A 22,119-nucleotide genomic window follows, 5' to 3' on the forward strand; every position below is an offset into this window, starting at 1 on the left:
AGGAACCAAATGTAATGAAGAGGTCAGAGCCGAGAGTCCCTAATTAAATACAAGTTATGGGTTCCAAGTCATGTGCTCTTCTTATAGGGGTTTTACTCTTTCATACTATCGCTCTCCCTGTACAAGGAAGATCAAGAGAACTCGGTGAAGCTTTTAGAACTGGTGAGCCTCTCTCTCTCTCTCTCTCATGAATTTCCTTCTATATATGTTCTCGTATTTCCTTCTATAGCCTGATATTTTTTAATCTTTAAAAACCTCTTGTTGTGCATCACCAACCGTACATGCTCAAATATTTCGACTTGGTGGCTGCAGGAATGCGCACAATGGCTGAATGTAAATGGGTGAATCCGGGTCCAAGCCAGGGCACCAAGCCGAGACGGAGCCAGCCTTGCAAATGGGCAGGGGCCCATGTCTAAAAAATTTAGCTGGTAAGGGCCAATTAGCAACAAAAAAAAAAAAAAATAACTATAAAAATTTATTTTTACCTTAGAAAATTTTTTTTCTTGTCATTTGGGGAGGGGCCTGGCCCTGCCAGTCCCCCCCTTCCTCCGTCCCTGGGACTCACTGCTACCAAGCACTAGTTAGCCATAGCTTCTTTTAAATTTTTGTTGTAGGGTTGAATCCAAACCTAAACTAGTTAGCCATAGCCTCACTAATCTTGTCCGAACAAGATTGCCGCCGAGCTCCAGAAGCTAGCGTAATAAAAGTAAGGCTCCAAGAACAAAAAATTTGATTGCTCGACAAGAGAATTTAATGAAGAATTTATTCCAAAAATCAGACATATTTTATTTTTATTAATTACGTTATTTAAAATTGGAATTTTATTGATTTTATTTTTTCTTCATTATTCAAAAATTTTCATAATATGCCTAGCTAGTTTTAAAAACCTCTTGCTGTGCATCACCAACCGTACATGCTCAAATATTTCGACTTGGTGGCCAACAAAGACTCTCTCCGCATGGCAACTCAGGGTGATGGAGACAAGTGAGCCAATATCCAATACGTTATATAATAGACACCACCGTAGCAGCTAGCAACAGCAAGAAGAAAAATGAAGATAAGAAAGCAGCAGTTCAAACTCAAGATGAAGATAGCCAAATTCAAATGACGAAAGATACGATTACACAATTATGGCATCTTTGTAATAACTGTTAATATGATGTACACGTTTTACAAAATACCCCATGAGGGTGTGATCGTTTTGGGTATTTTTCAGTAAGTCAAATACCATTGGTGATAAGGTAAGAAAAAATAAAAATCTGCAAACATAAATACTAAAAAAGTAATTAACCCTTATTATTATGATCAGTTTATAATTAAGTTATTTAAAATTGGGATTTTATTTGATTGTAACTTTCCTTTATTATTCTAGAGATTTCCACAAGACGTGTAAGAGGGAGAGTTGAATTTTGTTATATAATCAGAAATTGGATTTTTTATTTTTTATTTTTATTTTTTATGTTTTCCTTGAATCCTTGATGGAATATATTTGCGACCCACAACGTCACCTTGCATCAATTTTTCCTAAATTTAAGAAATCAAACTAGCTACTTTTTGCTTCTATATTTAAATAAACTTCACAATATTTTTTCTTTATCATTTTCCTATGCTATTAAATATTCTTTCAATTAATTGTGTAAGGAAAATAGATACAAAAGAGAAAATCATCTAAATATTCTTTCAAATAAATGGTAGAGATCAAAGAGAGGAAATAAAGTCTTTTTATATTAAAATAATGTTTTAGGGGAGTACTTTTGGTTCCCTTGCATTAAGAAACGCTAATAAAATATGTGTTAAGAGCAAACCAGAAGATCAAACGAAGTCCAAGGATAATCAAGAAACTCCATCTAATACACGTGACAAACACCATAGTTTTCATGCAACCTTGACACCTACAGCAGCCACTAGAAGGACTTCACATCACAGCAACTTTTCTTCCTCAATTCATGGAAACTTGCTCCCCACTTCTGCACATACCAGTAGACTACAACAGCAGCCTATCCCTGCTGACCTGCAGCAGCCTGTCATCCCCATTTCTTGCTGCAAATCCAACTCCTTAAGTTATGGCTGATTTTCCTCCAAGCAATGCCATCAACTCAACACACCTTTGAGTTCCTCAATTTCCTTTCTCTACCTTTTAGTCATTTCGTGGTTTACCAATCTTATAAAGTTTCATTTAGTCTTTCCTCTTGTAATCACCATACCGTGTAATTACTCTTGAGCCTATTGCTATAAATACTTAATACACTTGCTGTTGTTGGTTAAGCAAAACCAAAAACAGTTTCTCTTAAACTTTCATGGTATCAAAGCATTAAGAGTCAACACTCACCAATGGCTGCTTCTAGCTCTTCGATCTCCTCCTCTACTATTCCACCAACTGAAACCACCTCACCCCTTTCTCTCACACCAAACTTTTCCCAACTCTTCAAATTGGAAGTTCCTAACTACCTAGGCTGGGTTGCTCAGTTCTAGCCTATCCTCAAGGCTAATGACCTCGAGGGAATGGTTGATGGCACTGACGTCTGCCCCAATCAGCTCATCCCCAACAGTGATGGCACTGAACAAGTCCTTAACCCTACCTACACTTTATGGCAGAAAAGAGACCAGCATCTTCTGAGCTGGATTGTCTACTCCCTGTCCCCACCCTTGGTGGCTTCGATGTATGGTATGAAAACATCACACCAAGCTTGGAAATATCTTGCTGAAAGGTATGCTTCTCAATCAAGGTCTCATATCTCCTAGCTCAAGCGGCAGTCATGCACTGAGAACCTCAACACAGCCAAACAGTGGGCTGATCAACTCTCTGCAATAGGGAAACCTGTTGAGGATGATGATCTCATCTCCTTTACTATCAGTGGTTTAAACCCAATGTACAATTCCTTTGTTGCCGCATTCTCCTTTCATGTTCATGATCGTACCATGACCTTTGCCAACTTCCAAGCTGAGTTGCTGAGCCATGAGATTCTCATTCAGAGCCAGCAACACCAAGCTCTCACACCAGAAACTGGCAACTTTGCCTTGTACACCATCAAACAAGGACCTTCAAACTTCAACCATCAAAACTCCCCCAACTTCAAGAGGCCAAGGTTTCGTCCAAGACTCAATCCACGCAGCCAACATTTTGCTACCAAACCAGAATGGAGGGATGCCATGTCTCTTGAGTATAATGCTCTTCTCTCCAATCAAACCTGGACCCTCTGCCCTAGGCCTTCTCATCAAAATGTGGTCAGAAACAAATGGGTCTTCAAAATCAAACAAAAACCAGATGGCACTGTGGACAGATTCAAGGCACGTTTAGTTGCTAAAGGATTTGATCAGTTGAGTGGTGTGGACTACTATGAGATCTTCAGCCCTGTTGTGAAACCTACCACCATTTGTTTGGTTCTTGCTTTGGCAGTCCAATTCGATTTGAATATCAAACAACTTGATGTTTCAAATGCCTTCCTTCATGGCATACTGACTGAGGAGGTGTACATGGAGCAACCTCCAGGTTTTGTTCATCTTTTATACCTTGATCATGTTTGCAAATTGAATAATTCTATCTATGAGTTAAAGCAGGCACCTAGAGCTTGGTTCACTCGTCTCTCCTAGGCCTTGCTGGATATAGGCTTCTCTGGTTCACAAGTTGATCCCTCCCTTTTTACTTATCATGCTGGGCCTATCCACATCTTTCATCTAGTCTATGTGGATGACATCATTCTCATAGGCAATCACTCAGAAACTCTCATGGTCATTATCAACAAGTTGCATGCTGCCTTTGCCATGAAAGACCTTGGTTCCCTCGCTTACTTCCTTGGAATTCAAGCCACTCGAGACTCTGTAGGCCTTCATCTTTGACAATCCAAGTACATTCTTGATCTTCTTGACAGAGCTCAGATGACAGAATGCAAACCTTATTCAGCTCCCTACAGTGCTGGTTCCAAGATGTCCAAGTTTGATGGAGAACCTCTCTCTAACCCTACCGAATATAGACATATTGTAGGTGCTCTGCAGTATGTGACTCTCACCAGACCAGACATTGCATACTCAGTAAACCAACTTCATCGACACATGCATGCTCCAAGTTCAGTTCATCTCACAGCAGCCAAACAAGTCCTCAAATATCTCAAGGGTTCTGTTAATTTTGGTCTTCAATATGGCAAAGGTCCTTTCACTATTACCACCTACTATGATTCTGATTGGGCTGGTAACCCTGATGACAGGAGATCCACCATTGGTTTTGGTATTTTCTTTGGTCCAAATTTAATCTCCTGGTCAGGCAAGAAGCAGCATGTGGTCTCTAGGTCCAGTACTGAAGCAGAATATCGATAATTTTCCCTTGCAACAACTGAAATGTTCTGGCTTCGCGTGCTATTCAAGGAACTCCACATTAGTCTCCCTTCTCCTCCCACTCTCTGGTTTGATAACTCAGGAGCTCTTGCTTTGGTCTATAATCCAGTCTTTCAAGCACAGACCAAACATATTGAAATAGATGTCCACTTTGTCTGAGAGAAAGTGCTCAACCGCGACATTCAAATCCATTATCTCTCCACTCTTGACCAAGTTGCAGATATCTTCACCAAAGGTCACACTGCTACAAGGTTCTGCTTTCTCAAGGGCAAACTCATGGTCCTCCCTCCCATGAGTTTGCAGGGGGGTGTTAAGAGTAAACCAGAAGATCAAATGAAGTCCAAGGATAATCAAGAAACTCCATCTAATACACGTGACAAACACCATAGTTTTCATGCAACCTTGACACCTACAGCAGCCACTAGAAGGACTTCACATCACAGCAACTTTTCTTCCTCAATTCATGGAAACTTGCTCCCCACTTCTGCACACACCAGTAGACTACAACAGCAGCCTATCCCTGCTGACCTGCAGCAACCTGTCATCCCCATTTCTTGTTGCAAGTCCAACTCCTTAAGTTATGGCTGATTTTCCTCCAAGCAATGCCATCAACTCAGCACACCTTTGAGTTTCTCAATTTACTTTCTCTACCTTTTAGTCATTTCGTGGTTTACCAATCTTGTAAAGTTTTGTTTAGTCTTTCCTCTTGTAATCACCATACCCTGTAATTACTCTTGAGCCTATGGCTATAAATACGTAATACACTTGCTGTTGTTGGTTAAGCAAAACCAAAAACAGTTTCTCTTGAACTTTCAGTATGTTTCATTAAACCGGATTCTCTTCTGTCCAAAATAGATCATAAAAATGGATCCTCTTCCATCCAAAACCGCTAGCTCCAAGCGGGTCACAACAGCGGGGATAGTGGTCTCGTTTATTTGCGTAATCATCAGAGAAGCCTTGAATGCAGAATCCACAGAACCCATTGGTAGCTGTGTAAATGATTTCAGATTAGTGTCAAATCCAAAGAAGACTCTTTTAAAGAGTTAAAATTTCTGTACTTTATGCCAAGAGACCAGACAAGAGGCCTATATGACCATAAAAATTTCCTTTCTTTACCTCGGTTTGTTTGGACATTTTAATATTAAACTTTAAATTACGAAAATGTCCTGATCAAATCATAGAGGTGTCCTAATCGAGTCCCGCAGGGACTGATTGCGACTCGCCCGGACCCTGCCTAGGATCAACAGGGACATTTGCAGTCGAGTCCCGAGCAGGTCCTGGGCGAGTCCCGACGAGGTCCCGGGCAAATCCGGTCAGATCCAAATCAAGTCCCGACGGGGTCCGTCAATTTTACTATGGAAGTGTGTTTTATGAGATTTTGTGTGTTTTGTGGAGAAGAGAGGAGGTTCTTGAAGTGTTGTTTCGAGGAGGTAATATCCTTAACCCTAGCTCGTTTCTTAGCTGTTATGCTGTTTAATTGCAAGCTCAGTTGTTGATTTTTGAGTTTCTAGCTAGATTATGCTTTAATCTTGGCGGTTTAGTAGTTTATCTTGATTTAGCTTGTTTTGTATTGCTTGGAGACATTATTTTGAGATAGGTAGTCTTAGATATTCTTTTGGTAGCTTTAGAACTAGTTTGGGAGGATAGGAGGACGGTTGAACCAAATGAGGTTCTACCTGAAACTCTCTAAATGGACGTACATGCACGAGACGAGACGTACAAGCCTTCTGGGCGGACTACAGCCACGAGCCCAGACGTACGGTCAGAAGCATTCCAGGAAACGCTACTTTGGCCAATCATCCGATAACCTCTGTTTTCATATTCCATGTTCATTTTAGTTGGATTTAGAACTAATGATAGGTCTTTTATCAGTATTCGAGGTTATGGAACCTCAAGGGAATTTTACAGAGAAACTTTATGACATAAGTGAGTACAAACTCACATGGATGCTTATTGTTACTTTTCCTGCATTGCACGCTTATTTTATATATATCAAACATGCATATTTTGCAACTCGCCTGAAATACATTTTAGAACTACTGTGAACTCTCTTTTGTGAAAACGTATGTTGACTAATAAGATAACGATGAGGCTTGTAAAACTATGCATGTAAAAGACTAATAAGATTAATTGCATCGTATGACATGGTACACCAGTACGTGCGGGATAACGGCCATGTGCTTACTATACAGGTTAACTTTATGCTCAAATGTGTGTGTGGGCCTTGGATCCAATGGTTTTGTGACCAAGGCGGAGCCATTCCTTAATGGATAGTCACTATAGTACGGGCATCATTAGTAGTGTGGGCCACATGAGGTCGAACTCGGTTGTGCCACTTATATTATGTACAGTAGCGTACAATATTCGGGGCACCGGTGTTGTATTATAATTCCTTCGGGACAGCACCAACCCTGCTGAGAAGGGGTAATGTCTCGGGTAAACCATATGGTTGAAGTATTACTGTTACTCATGATTATATGGATATATTATATCTATATCACTTCCATGATAAACTGTCATCTCATAATATTGCATGTGCTTTATAAACAGCTGAGTTCACCATTTAATGACGGGTAAGTCATATGCATTTATATTCACTAAGTCGTCGGACTTACTATTGTATTATTTCCCTTTTTTCTCTCCATATGCACAACTATGTAGTTATAGATAGTTTAGCATAGGGGATACCGCAAAGCTTCCGGTTATTGTGGAGGATTTGACCCGGGAGATGCTTGAGGACAAGCTTAGGCATGTACTCATGGTAAGCATGTACTCATGGTAACTAGTACTTTTGAGTTATATTGTAGACTTAGAGCTTTTATGCATGTTTGCATATTAAGGTATAGCATGAATCCCTTGTGAAGATGATGACTTGTATAGTGTGATTTTAGCTACTTTGATGACCTTTGGTAGATGCTCTGGTTGTAACGATTATGTTTATAGAATCTTTTTGTTTTCACTGTTTAGTATCCTTTGTTTTTGGGGAATAGAGGTCTCTGAGTCTTGTTCGAAGTGGAATAAGGATAGTAGACGAACCGTGAAGTTAATTACCAATTAATTAATTTTCGGGGTGTTACAAAAAGCCCTAAAAGTGAAGTTTTTGATGTGGATGTTAACGAATTTGATTTCCTTGGGGTAGAACATATTTTATCAAATTCCCTTGGTGCTAAGGTTTTTGATGATTTTTGTGTGGAAAAGAATATGATGTTTAAAACAAAAGAGATCGTTGATCCTTTTTTGAGAGATCTTCATGGCCCATGAATGGGAGAGAATAAGTACGTGGATTGCATGTTGGCATTATGTCAATTTATTGTAAAGGATGTTCAAGATGATAATCACATTCTTGTTGTAATTAAGGGAATGTTAGTTATATCGGGATGTTACATTATTGTATTTTTGAATAGGAGAGGAGAATAGAATGAGTTGACACGGCATCCGAAGGACCGTGGAAAGAACAGTCCAAATTCGAGGACGAATTCTCTCCAACCTGGGGAGAATGATGTAGATTAGCACATATGTTAATTGCGGGTTCTTAGGCTTTATGCGGGAAGCCATCCGAACGAGCTCCGTAGCTGTTTATTGTTTTTACGTTTTACGTACGTGGCCATCCGGACGCCCATAAGTCCCATCTGGACGGACACCATAGTGTTCCAATTTCATTTAATTTCGTATTTATGTGTTTATTTAGGATTAGAAGTCTAGAATTGCAATAAGGCCTCTAATTCCTAGTTTAATTAGGTTTATAAGTTTTGGAGCAGTAAATACATGCTTCTAGCCTCCAGAGAAGGAGATTTGGATTATTATTGAGTTTGTTTAATAAGAATTATTCAGAATTGAGTTTCTTCTTTGTTTTCCTTCAAAACCTAGAGAGTATCTAGCTTTTGTCAATAACATTTCTTAAATCATTGATAGAATCTAGATCTAGAAATACCTATTCACTCGTTAATATTGTTATTCGCTGCAGCCCACTTAGTCATGCTGCATCAATATGGTTCGCAACTAAGCAGAGGATAGATAGATAAACAAAAGATAACAAAGAAGTGAGAAAAAAAAAATTATAATTGGAAACAAAAAAAGTCCCAAGTGCTCCAACATAAACAAAGAATAACTTTGAAAATACTTAAATTTGATTAAAACTTGAAGTGCATAACTACCCCCCACAAGCCCAGCTTTTATAGCTTAAACAAATCGAGTTTTGGCTAAAAAAGTCTAATCATTACAGAAAATTAAGGGTAAAGTCCATTTTATCCCCTCAAACTACCACCTCAATGACTATCTACCCCCCAAACTACCAAAACAATAATCAATTTAATGCTAGCAAAATAACAAAATTACCCCTATAAAATTTTCAATAAGACAAAAATACCCTTAAAATTTTGAAAAAAATAAATAAATTTTAGTATTTTTGTTTTTATTTTAGTAAGGGTAATTTTGTCATTTTGTTAAAATTAGGGGTACATTGTCATTGTTTTGGTAGTTTGGGAGGGTGAATTGTCGCAATTGATAGTTTGGGGGGTAGATTGTCATTTGAGTGATAGTTTAAGAAGGTTAAGTGAACTTTACCCTAAAATTAAATTACGTAGTAAAATAAAGATTCTGCCAAAAATATGGTGCACTCCAATAATAAAATCACTATTAAAAGGAGGAAAGGAATATTTCCTAAAATGACAAAAAAATACTACAAATATTTATTTAGAGGAAAAAACCAATGGATTTTGGTCCCAAAGATTGCACTCAAGAAGCTACGCTTCGTAAGTGATTTTGGATTGGGATTGAGATTGGGATCATATGTGCGATTTTGATATTGGTAAAAAAGGTTATGTTCGATTCACTGCCATATATATATATGCCCAATATTACCTCTTTTTTTTTCTTCCTTTTTTTTTTTCTTTTTTAAATTTCACAATATTTTCATTACGTATGATTCTACTGATTCTTGTAGAGATGGAACTACATAAGGACCCACAAAGGCTATGGTCCATCCCCTTCCTCCGAACATTGCTATATATAGTTATGGTTAATGTGCTAAAAATTTTATGTTTAGCCTCAGGCAAAAAATTAACATTAATCATTGGCTCCATAAATAACTAAACAAAAAATAAAAAATCTTTCACGTGATCAGTTCCATGTTTCAGCCCAAAAAACACCATACAGTTTATTCATGCACTAATTTTCTCTTTTAAAATATTTAAGTACCATTAATTAGTATATGACAATTCACCATCTGCCGATTCTCATGAATCATTAATATAGTGTCAATTTGAATTATGTTTTGTCGTTTGTTGATGCACGATTTTTTCGTACAACAGTCTCCGAATGGTGTGATCTTCGTCCTTTGTGGCTTCTCTGATCTTCAGCTCCTATAAAATAGTAAGAGCGTCAAAGGGTCTCCAGGCTGGGTGCCATGGAGGCTCTCCGATGCTTAAGTCAGTGATGTGTTTGAACAATAAGAGCTTAAGTAAAAAAGAGATTCAGAGATTAATGAGCTAGCCCTGAAAACAATATGTAGCTCCCCCTTTATAGGGGTTTAGAAGTAGCTGGTGTTATAACTGATTTCTATTGAGGATTCAGGAACTGCCACATGAGTGAAGTGATTCATTTGTTTGATGACACGTGTTGATGACTATTGATTTGAGGCCACGTTTGTTTGTTGACTTGAAAGGGTCACGTGTGTTGTTGAGGATGGGTCCGTGATTTGTTTCTTGGTTTGATGTTTGGTAGCAACTTGTTAACTGAGAGTCCACGTGTCCACCTTAGTGGAAGGTGATATGGTGTTGTTTGATGATATATATTACCGAGGATCCATGATGTATTATATGGGGCAAAGTGATTCATGGTGGTAATGACACCTGGTGCTTGGTGTTAGCATAGTTGGTTAGTTTATTTGAGTGAAGTCATGTGTTTATGCTGTTTGTTAAATAAATAAACTATTGATCTGTTGACTCATTGGCGGTAGGTGTTGAGGGTCCTGTATTATTGTTTATTTGTTGGGAAAATATGACCCAACAGTTACCCACCGATTCCCGTGGCTGACTTGTCCATTAGTCTGACATTGGGAATCTTATGTGTAAGGATGCTTTGATGTAAGGAAGGTCTTTTTCTTGATTTTTATTGTCTTGCTTGTTCCCTTTTATTCTTTACAATCTTTAAAAATTAAACTTAAGAGTTTAATTTTTGTGATTGTTTTGCATGATACTCAGTCTCAGGAAAAATGCGTTGTTTAGCTATTTTTATTTTATTTTATTTGTTTTTTTCGATTTCTCTGCCTGAGGAAAGCGCTTTGGCTATATTTCTCCTACTCAAACTCGAGAAAGCGCCGTGGCTATATTTCACTAAGTGGTGCCTCAGGAAAGCGCTTTGTTCAGCTATATTTCTCTGAGTGAAACCTTTGGGTAAAGGTTAAGTTCGGAAAGCGCTTTGTTCAGCCATATTTCCGAACTCTTCCTTGGGAAAGCGCCTTGGTGATATTTCACCGAACTAAGCTCGGGAAATTCTCTGGCTATATTTCACCGAAGGGTAACCTTTGGGTAAAGGTTAAGTTCGGAAAACGTTTTGTTCAGTTATATTTCTGAACTCTTCCTCTAGAAAGCGCCTTGGTGATATTTCACCGAACTAAGCTCGGGAAATTCTCTGGCTATATTTCACCGAAGGGTTGGAAAGCGCTATAAATAGCTATTTTTCCAAAAGTGACTCTCGAAAAAGCGCTTAGTTCTGCTATATTTTCCGAGTGCAAGTATAGTGACTTGTTGGTTGCTTGCGGTGTTCAGCATTTTATAGCCATTGGAGTGCTTTCACTTTGGACTCCTTGGGATGTTGTGCTCCAACGCCTTTTTTCAAATCAGATACCCCCCATTCTCGGAGATGTGGTGAGGCTTGGTGAAGCTAGGCGATGGTAAGGCGCAGTGGAGTTCAACCATAGTAAGGCAGAACAAAGCTCAGATTTTTTTTTTTTTTTTATTCTCGGATGCTCGGTTGTTCAGATCCTCGGTTGTTCGGATCCTCGTTTTTTCTGATCCTCGGATGCTCGGTTGTTTGGATCGTTGGTTTTTCGGATCGTTGGATGCTCGGTTGTTCGGATCCTCGGTTTTTCTTCATGCAGTTTGCAAAGTCAGCAAGTTTTGGATGACAAGGTACATTTTCTGGCAGTTTACCCCATGGCCTGCAGAATACCAGGGGGATTGGATTCCAATTCTTTAGGTGCACTTGGCTTGCTCCTAGTGATCGAAGATTGCGAAGAGGTAGTTGGAGATATGCACTCTTGAAACCATCACCCCAATCCCTAGCCTTTCCTTTAATCCTCACATAATAATATATCAGGCTAGCAAGGGCTAGAAAAACTATAGTGAATGACCATGAGATTAAGAACATTATCACTATACAAAGTGATGCTCCAAGAAAAGAGAGGCTCCAATGGTGAAACTTCCACCGAGGACGCCAGTTGGGAGCATCTAGAAGATCCAGGAGGAAGCAAGATAAGTTCACACCAGCATAACATAGAAGGAAAAACATAGTTACAGTCGGTGTGATGAGATCCAGGTTCCCAACTATGACACATCCAATGCAGATGAACGCAGTAAAGAGGGTAGCAATATGAGGCTCACTACCATCTGCAACCCTGAAGTAGTTAAGAATGGGCAAGATGTCATCATTAGCTATTGCTGGAAGAAGGCGTGGGGCACCTGTTAGGCTCTGAAGTGCAGCCCCTAATGTTGAAAGAATGATTCCAATATAGATGATGGCTGCTAAAGGCCAAGCAACTGTAGCTGTAAGTAGTCTGTCTGCCAATAACTTCTTTTTGGTTGCAAGGGCTCCAAATAACAACACAGAAACTAGATACATTGCAGTAGTTGTGAGAGTTGTAGCCAGAGTTCCAATGGGAATCGAACGCCGAGTATCTTTCAGTGAAGTTGATCGATTTGAACTTGCCATAATTCCCACCTCAGCAGGGAAAAAGAGACCAACCAATGCATTAAAATTCCAGTACACACTTCCTTCAAGATCAGGAACTCCAGCATCATTAGTATTCTAATAACCTGGACTCTAGTTTTCTTTGAAAGTTTCCGCACTCAAGCCCGTGATTCCAACTACAGGGTGATCTGAGCATAAGTTCGGTAAGCAGGTGTAAATAACCGAGCTTAGTTATGGGCTGGTCGACCGTTTTATTGGGCCTAGCACAGCTAATCCATGATCCAACAGTTACCCCCCAATTTCCTAGTCTGATAAACTATGGAAATTTCATATTTCTGAGAATGGGTCAACTTTTACAAGTTCATCTTTTTGCACAAAATGAGAAACCAAACAAAATGCATGTATCCAAGTAATGAAAATAACTCGGTAAAACATGATTAACAGAGTCAATTATAATGATTTGAGCATTAATAAACCTAAAAGACTTGTTGTCATTTTGGTTCTTTGAAGCTTAGGAGTTGAATATAAAATGTGTACCTCAATTCTTATGGGGTAAGAGTGATACCTCTGGAGGGACCTCACCGAGGTTAAGTCGGGGTTGTTTGTCCGAAGCTCGCCATGGAGGTTGTTGCATAGTTTACCGTTGTAATTCTTTGTGAACATTTGGCAAAGTCTGGCAATCTTAGGGCGAGGCATGCTCGGCAGTGGTGACACTCGGTTGAGACAGGTTCATGGCAAAGCTCAATGATCCGACAATATTGATATTTCGGTGAACTGAGAATTATGAGGCTCAGTCTCGTTGATTTGAGGATGGCTCACAGTCTCGGTGAACTGAGAATGGTGAAGAGTCACCTGACTTCATTTCTAAAAATAGTCGCTAGAGGGAGATCGCCGAGGCTTTTTAAGAGTCGTGACCTTCATATGAGTTTGAGGGTTTGTCGCCTATATTAAACCAAATATGGGTTAGTGGCTGAATCTGAGAATAAGTCGGAACCTGTTCATATGAACCTAAGGATGGGTCTGTCAGAAGGAACTGAGAATGAGTCTGACTGAACCAAAGATGGTTCAGTGACTCTGAGGAGGATTTGTCACCCATATGCTTATTTGCATTCCCTCCATGTTTGGCATCTTTAAACTTGTTACTGAGTAGGTGTCGGTGCCGAAGAAGGTCGATGAACTTAATTGGGTTTTGTTAACAATAGACCCAAGGCTAGGTCGGCTTGATGAAGCCGAGTCTGAGCCGGAACTTCAAATCATCGAGTGTGGATCTGTAGTCTGAACCGAGGCTGGGTTGGTGACTTTGAAGAGATCCCATGTTGGAATTCTGTCTTTATGTCAAAACTGGGTCTGTAACACATAGTCTGAGAATTACAAAGTTCGTCTATAACCCCGAAGATAGCCTCATGGTCAGTCTTGGTGAACCAAGTATGGCCAAGCTGGGTCTTTGGTGAATCGAGAATAGTGAAGCTCGGTGGCTTATGGTCCAAAGAAGACTTAACCATTGTGATGTTTAACTGAGGCAAGCTTGGCAGTGGCAGTGCTTTATCAAAACAAGCTCAGCAGCTTCGGCAATCCAAGGATGGTGAAGCTTTGACTCATTTGACAAGGATCTGGCTTGGTGACCCATAATCTGAAGAAGGCTCGGCCATTGTAATGGTGCTCAGCTGACCGTCGTGGGCAATGCCAAAAGTCGGCCAGGTGAAACCAAGCATGGGTCAGAACTTGTTCAGACAAACTCAAGATGATGCTCGACAATGCGGCAGATTTGGCCAGCTTGAGTCAGAGGATGGTCCACGATCTGACGTAATCACGGCAACTAGGCAAAGCTCGGCAATCTTGATGTCGGCTGAGGCAACCTGGGTTAAAGAAAAGAGCAGATGCAGTCTGGCTAAAGCTTGGCAACTTTGAGTAGTAGGCTGGCAGTTACTGGTGAGATGAGGCTCTACTTGATAAACTCGGCAAAGTTCTACAAACTTAGGCAAGGTCGGTGAGCTTGGCAGACTCAGCAGACTTGAAGTGGGCTTTGTAGATTTGTTGGTCCGAGAATGGCCTCACCATTCTTGGTGAAACCGAGAATGGTGGTGCTTAGCCTCGACGAACCGAGGATAGCTCGGCTTTGAAGAAAACCTGTCAGATTTTGTGAATTGTTTTCACAAGTCTTACCGTGGGCCCCACAGCAGTATGGCATCCCATACTCTTTGTCTTGTTTTTTTTTCTCCCACACGTCTCTCTTTCTCTCCATCTATTGAGCTTCTTCTAGAAGCTTTGAGAAAAGGCTGGCTTTGTTTTATTTGAAGCCATTCGGTCATCAAGAAGGAGGAGAGGGCAGCAGCTACTTTAGCAAGAAAAAGAGAGAAAGAAGAAAAGAAAAAACTGCCGAGAGAGAGAGAAAGGCTTGTGCTGTTGAGAGAAGAAGATGCACCATTTTTCTTCATTTTGATCTCACTTTTGGAGTGCTGAAATGCTTAGAGAATTTTAGAGAATATTTTTCTCTTTTGTATCTAATTCTCTTTTGAGTGAGATTGGGGTGTATTGGGGCTTTTGGGTTTGAGTGGTTTTGTTTGTACTACTCTTTGTACTCCACTCTTTTGTTAGTGAATTTCTCCTGGATCGTCTCCGCCAGTGGATGTAGGCTTGTTAAGCCGAACCACTTAAATCTTGGCGTCTTGTGTGGTTGTGTTTATTTTTCTATTCTGCACTTTTCTACTTCTTTGGTGATCTTGGATTTGCATTTGTCACAACAAAACCTCAGTTAATCGAAGATGGCTTTTCTGAAGAGAATCTCGGTTATGACAATACTCGGCCAAAGCAACCTGGGTTGCATAGAGAATAAATGCAATCTGGCTAAGGTTCTGCAATTTTGAGTAGCGAGCGAGGCCTGTCGACCTTGGTTGAGGCAGTTCAGTGAAGGCTTGACAACCTTGAGTTGTGGACCGGCAATCGTCGGCGAGATAAGGCCCAGCGACTGGAGGTCGGCTATGGAAATGCTCGGCCAAGGTAGGCTTGGCGACTGGCATGGTCGGTGACCCACTATCCTAGCATGGTCGGCGACCTGGGTTGTCGCGGTTTCAACTCCGTTTTTGTCTGGGCTTGTTCAGACGGACTTTGAAAATTGGTCGGCGAACCTGTTGGGATGTCGATACTGTTTCGAGGCCGTGAAGTTGGAGTCCAGCCATCTTGGGTTGAAACCATGGAACTGAAATCCTGCGAATTGGGGTGTCTGTTCGGCAGCAAGTTTAATGGGCACACTAGAGGTCTCCTTCGCAGGTTTTACTAGTTTGTCGGAGGACCTGCTGAGCTCACTGCTTGTCTTCACGAGTTATCAAGAAAAGCACTTTGTAGAAGATAATAACAATAGTGGCATAATTGTAAATTTTTTATTTTACAATGTAAAGATAAAAAATATCCTCTGAACACCACATGTCATACAAATGGTACATAGTGTTTGCCCTTATCGTTCCACGTGCCTATAACAATTTAAGAACCAATTCGATTGTTTTTCTTTTTTTGCTGCAAGCTTTCTTGAAGATTCATGCATAGCTTTTTTTCTTTCTTTCTTCTTTTTTCTTTTAAAAGGACACATGTAACATGGCGTATATATCAGTGAACAATGGATTTTTTTTTTCTTGAGTTTCTTGAGCTTTGCACTTCGTTGAATTTATCTGAGAAAAACCTTGAGAGCAGTTTCATCTTCTTTTCCTTTGAAGATTTTGATTTGAAATAAAATGACATCCGTCATCGCAGATTATCACGAACTAGATCTGGGATCTGTTTGGTATGGATCTATACATATTTGATTTTGGCTGGTTGATATATTGCCGGAACGTAAGATCATCACCATAACGGATTTTGATTTGGTAACAACGTAGTCATTCCCACAGACGGCGCCAAACTGTTGATACACGATTTTTCCGTACAACAGTATCCAAATGGTGTGATCTTCGTCCTTTGTGGCTTCTCTGATCTTTAGCTCCTATAAAATAGTAAGAGCGTCAAAGGGTCTCTAAGCTGGGTGCCATGGAGGCTCTCCGATGCTTAAGTCAGTGATGTGTTTGAACAATAAAAGCTTAAGTAAAATAGAGATTCAGAAATTAAAGAACCAGCCCTGAAAACAATATGTAGCTCCCCCTTTATAGGGGTTTAGAAGTAGCTGGTGTTATAACTGATTTCTACCTAGGATTCAGGAAGTGCCACATGAGTGAAGTGATTCATTTGTTTGATGACACGTGTTGATGACTATTGATTTGAGGCCACGTTTGTTTGTTGACTTGAAAGGGTCACGTGTGTTGTTGAGGATGGGTCAGTGATTTGTTTCTTGGTTTGATGTTTGGTAGCAGCTTGTTAACTGAGAGTCCACATGTCCACCTTAGTGGAAGGTGATATGGTGCTGTTTGATGATATATATTACCGAGGATCCATGATGTATTATATGGGCAAAGTGATTCATGGTGGTAATGACACCTGGTGCTTAGTGTTAGCATAGTTGGTTAGTTTATTTGAGTGAAGTCATGTGTCTACGTTGTTTGTTAAATAAATAAACTATTGATCTGTTGACTCATTGGTGGCAGGTGTTGAGGGTCCTGCATTATTGTTTATTTGTTGGGAAAATATGACCCAACACCGTTGATTCCTTAGAGGAAAATCTTGGCCTTACACATTATAATAACTCAACTGATTATGGAGTAGGTTTTTTACCCAGTAAGAAACCAATTTGGATAAAGCCAGCCGTCATTCCACTATGACTTGGTGGTGCCCCCTTCGTCAAAGATAGCACGACAGTGAAAACTCAATAATCATTGTCCAATGCCAGCAGGCAGTAGAAGATAGAAGCATGCAAAATCTTTACCGCCTCCCAACGCGGTCTGTAAGACTCGGACAGTAAATTTGGAAGACTCGTTCAGAACCTTAGACGGCCGGCGAAACTCTTCAGAACAGAGCTGAATAAATTTTTTTGATAGCAACCTCTCCCTGCATGTATATATATATATATATATATATACGACTTTGAATATCTTTCTCTACAACTCTATACTTCTTCTTCTTCCTCCCATAAACGCAAAGAAATATGAAAATGGTGGCTACCATTCTCTTCCTAGGATTTGTAGCTCTATCTTTCACTCCTAGCTTGGCATCTGACCCAAGCCCTCTTCAAGATTTCTGCGTTGCAGAAAAGACAAGTGCAGGTACACGTTGCATGTATAACAAAGAATTTGAAGTGGCAAGACTTCATGTTTCGGTTTTGTATACATGGAAGCTTCTTCGTTGATTTTCTTTTCTTTATTATTAAAAAATATTCGTTTTCATGTTTTGTAGTTGTAGTGAATGGTATGGCCTGCAAGGATGCCAAGCTGATTTTCATTGAATTTGCATTGATTTTCTACTTTTCATTCTTAAATGCAATGAAAACTTATACGTTTCTTTATTTGCTTCTTATACTTTTCATGCAGCTTAGATGGAAGATTGCTAGTTTCATTGCTTATAGGATTCTTTTTCATGTTTTGCAGTTGTAGTGAATGGGTTGGCCTGCAAGGATCCCAAGCTGGTTCAAGCCGATGACTTCTTCTTCAGTGGACTTGAGATTGCCGGCAACACATCCAACCCATTTGGATCAAAGGTTACACCGGTGACTGCTACCCAACTTCCAGGGCTAAACACTCTCGGCATCGCCTTGGCTCGTATCGATTACGAGCTGTGGGGTATCAATCCTCCTCACACTCATCCTTGTGCATCTGAAATTTTAGCGGTGTTGGAAGCTAGCCTCCAAGTTGGTTTTGTCACATCCAACCCCGAAAACCATCACATCACAAATATTCTACGGAAGGGTGAAGTGTTCGTATTTCCCATTGGTCTCGTACACTATCAGAGCAATGTTGGATCTACAAATTAAAGGCCGTTGCCATTGCAACTCTGAGCAGTCAAAACCCTGGTGTCATCACAATTGCTAATGCCGTGTTTGGGTCAAAACCAGAAATTGCAAGTGATATTCTTGTGAAGGCTTTCCAAGTTGATAAGGAGGTTGTCGATAACATCAAATCCAAGTTCTAGACAAGAAAGAACAAACTCCCACAACCTGTTTCTAAGTTCGCGTTTATGTCATTGTTTGTTTGTTTTTGGACATGTATAATTTGCTTAGCACAAAGTGTGAGGATTTTTGTACTGTTTAATGCATTAATTTGTTTTCAACCAAATGTTTATTTTTTTAATTGTCTTTCAGGGATGTCATGGTGATTTTCTAATAAAACTAAATATTTGCCTAAAAACAGCTTTAGACCCTCATTAGCATGGTGTCTTTCCTTTAAGAATTGCGGTCTCCATAATTTTAATGCAAGCCATTTTTTCAGCCATCCGATCTCCATAATTTAAGTAGGTGAAAATGCTTGAGCTTCACAATGGGAATGACAAAAATCTATCCAATTAATAGTACCAAATTGAATGTCATGGCTTGGCAAGTATACAATCTTGGACTGCTTAGAGAAGACAAGCGGCACACCCTCTGCTACATTTTTGGTAATGGCTCCATCCATCTTCTTTTCCTCTGTGTGTTGTTTTAGTTGATCGGTGCTTATGGAAATATGCGTACCACGAACACAGATCAGGGTTTAGGCGCAGCACAGGGTGAAAACATGCAGTCAATGTTGCGTGATCTATTCGGCATGCACGGTGTCATGGAAGACAATTGTGAGCCTGAAGTTGCGGTGCAGGGGAATGAAAAAACTGTGAATGAAGAAGCCGACGATGGTGACGTACTAAAGTACAATAACTTGCTTAAGAAGGCAGAAAAGCCACTTTATGATGGGACCAAACATAGCAAGCTTAGTGCTACTGTACATCTGTACAACTTAAAGTGTGTTGGCAGACTTAGTAACGCAATATTTTCATCTTTTCTTGAGTTCATCAATCAGTTGCTACCTCCTAGTGATGCAGCTTTGCTGGTTAATACATATGAGGCATTTCTAAGGGACATGGGCCTCAGGTATGAGAAGATCCCGGCGTGTCCTAATAATTGTATGCTATTTTGGAAGAACAATAAGGATTTGGATACATGTACTGTTTGTGGAGTATCTAAGTGGAATGATGAAATTCAGTTGGATGAGGATGGGCAACCCATATCATCGAGTAAGAAACGCCCGGTCAAGGTGTTGCGGTGATTTCCACTCATACCACGACTACAGAGATTATTTATGTCAGAGCATACTGCTCCTTATATGAGGTGGCATGCAGAAGGCCGGACTAAGGACGGTGTATTGAGGCATCCAGCCGATGGTGAAGCGTGGAGGGCATTCGATAATTTGCATCCAGACTTTTCGGCGGACAGCAAGAACATCAGGCTTGGACTAACCTCGGATGGATTTAATCCATTCGGGAACATGAGCACATCCCACAGCACTTGGCCTGTAATGCTTGTACCGTACAACTTGCCTCCTTGGACGTGCATGAAACAAACTTCATTTATACTATCCCTGATAATCACGGGCCCAAAGTCACCTGGAATGGATCTAGATGTCTACCTACAACCCTTAATTGAGGGGTTACAGGAATTATGGACTATAGGTGTACGCACATTTGACGTGTCCCAAAAAAAGAATTTTGTGCTATGAGCCCAGTTGATGTGGACAATTAATGACTTCCCGGCATACGCAGATTTGTCTGGGTGGCCTAACAATGGTGAGAAGGCATGTCCCTGCTGTATGTACTCGACGAGGTCCAGGCGGTTAAAACTCGGCAGGAAATTTTGTTATATGGGGCACAAGCGATACTTGCCCATTGATCATCCGTGGAGGAGAAATAGAATAACATTTGACGGCAAACAAGAATTTGAATGTGCCCCAAATGTGCCAAGTGGAGATGAAATTCTTAGACAATTATAAGATATGGCATATGGAGATGAGAATGCCGGTAAGGCAAGGGCGGATAATGAGAAAAAAGACAAGAAACGGAAGAAGAGTGGGCCGACAGAAAGAGAAGGCGATACTGCTAACGTATTGTGGAAGAAGAAAAGTGTTTTCTTTAGGTTGCCGTATTGGAAAGATAATCTATTGCGGCACAACCTTGATGTCATGCACATTGAGAAAAATGTGATGGGCAACATTCTTGGCACAATACTAGACATTCCAGGCAAAACGGAGGACAACATCCAAGCCCGCATAGACTTGCAAGAAATGGGGTTGAGACATACACTTCATCCGTACACGGGCGAGGATGGTCAAACATATATGCCCGCAGCTTGTCACACGATGTCTAAGGACGAGAAAACTCATTTTTTGAAAGTGCTTCGAAATGTAAGGGTGCCGGACGGATATGCCTCGAATATTTCCTGGTGTGTACGACTTAGTGATCGTACGATATTCGATTTGAAGAGCCATGATAGTCACGTGATTATGCAACAACTTCTCCCTATTGCATTGTGTGGATCATTGCCAGGAAACGTGGTTAGACCACTTGTCGGGATGTCTGCATTCTTCAGGGGCATATGTTCAACGTCATTGACACGAGATGATATGGACCGATTAGAGGGTGACATTTATATTACTTTGTGCCAGATGGAAAGGGTATTCCCCCTAAGTTTTTTTACTGTGATGGTTCACTTGGTCGTGCATCTTGCCTGTGAATGCCGACTTGGTGGACCGGTACAATATAGGTGGATGTATCCGGCAGAGAGGTAAAATAACTTTACTAATATTCATATTTATTATTTTTTATCCGATATAAAACCATCTCTAACTGTAATGAATGAATTATGATCATATGTAGAAGCCTTGGGGTGTTCAAATCTAATGTTCGCAATAAAGCGGCTCCTGAGGACTGCATTGCGGAGGGCTACATAGCAACGAAGTTGGTGGCGTTCTGCTCAAGGTATCTAGATCACGCACCAACATTTCACAATAGGACTGTAAGAAACCCGGATGGTTCAAAAGGGGCGGGAACACGAGTCATCCTCGACCGTGTCACATTGACACAAATTCACCGATACATTATTTTTAACTTGAATGAGTTCCTTCAACTACGGACGTAAGTCGTGTTAGTAGTGTATACAAGTTCAATATCACCTTGCACCCTTAGTTGTGAATTATAATATAATTTAAACTTTGTATTGTACGGTGCACATGGATACACTTAGGCGATCCTGCGATAGGGGGCGAACGACGGAGGATCAATTGGAAACCCAACGTCATGCGCTGTTCTCTGATTGGTACCGTGACTACGTAAGACTACCGTGACGTTTAACTGTTATAGACCCATTATATTTAGTTATTGGTTCATAACAACTAACAAAACTAACTTTCTTATGGTCAATTGTACGTATGTGCTAACAGGTCGATCGATTAGACGATCGACAAAGGAAGTAATTAGGTGACAAACTGGTAATGCATTGTAGAGGGCCGAAGGCCACAGCGATCAGATATAACAGATATGTGGTTAACGGAAAGCTGTTTCGCACTATTGCATTCGATGCTGGAAAAAGGACCCAGAATAGCGGGGTGTGCGTGCCAACAGTTGATGGTGAAACGTATTATGGGAAGTTGACGGAAATAATTAAGGTGGAGTACTTCGACAGGACTACGTATGTTTTGTTCAAGTGCGATTGGGCGGACAACACGAGGGACAGGGTGTACAAAGTAGACGAGTATGGCATACTGCTTGTCAACTTCAAAAACCTTGTCCACCGGGGCCAGGAAATTACTGATGAGCCATATGTGCTAACGTCACAAGTTGACCAAGTCTTTTACGTCCAAGATGAAAGGGACCCTGATTGGGCTTGTGTTGTAAGAACTAAACCTAGGAACGTATACGACGTTGGACAAGGTGAAGGTTCTGATGATGAAAGTGTCAACTACCACGAGTGTGAGCCGCTCCTATTGACCAGCAATAATGAAGTGAATC

The 22,119-nt window shown here is 40.5% G+C and overlaps 1 protein-coding gene and 1 pseudogene across 1 annotated transcript; one reads left to right on the forward strand and one right to left on the reverse strand.

Annotated features, from left to right (window-relative positions):
* Positions 1-4,407: 4,407 nt before the first annotated feature.
* On the reverse strand, positions 4,408-13,739 carry LOC132169578 (cation-chloride cotransporter 1-like). Its single transcript, XM_059580594.1, is given in 5 exon segments — positions 4,408-4,693; positions 5,161-5,318; positions 9,248-9,320; positions 11,414-12,425; positions 13,610-13,739. Coding segments are annotated over 5 exon segments (1,659 nt in total).
* Positions 13,740-17,308: 3,569 nt separating this feature from the next.
* Positions 17,309-18,282, forward strand: LOC132172927 (putative germin-like protein 2-1; annotated as a pseudogene).
* Positions 18,283-22,119: the final 3,837 nt, after the last annotated feature.

The sequence above is a fragment of the Corylus avellana genome, chromosome ca2 (assembly GCF_901000735.1).
Source record: "Corylus avellana chromosome ca2, CavTom2PMs-1.0".
Classification (NCBI taxonomy): domain Eukaryota; kingdom Viridiplantae; phylum Streptophyta; class Magnoliopsida; order Fagales; family Betulaceae; genus Corylus; species Corylus avellana.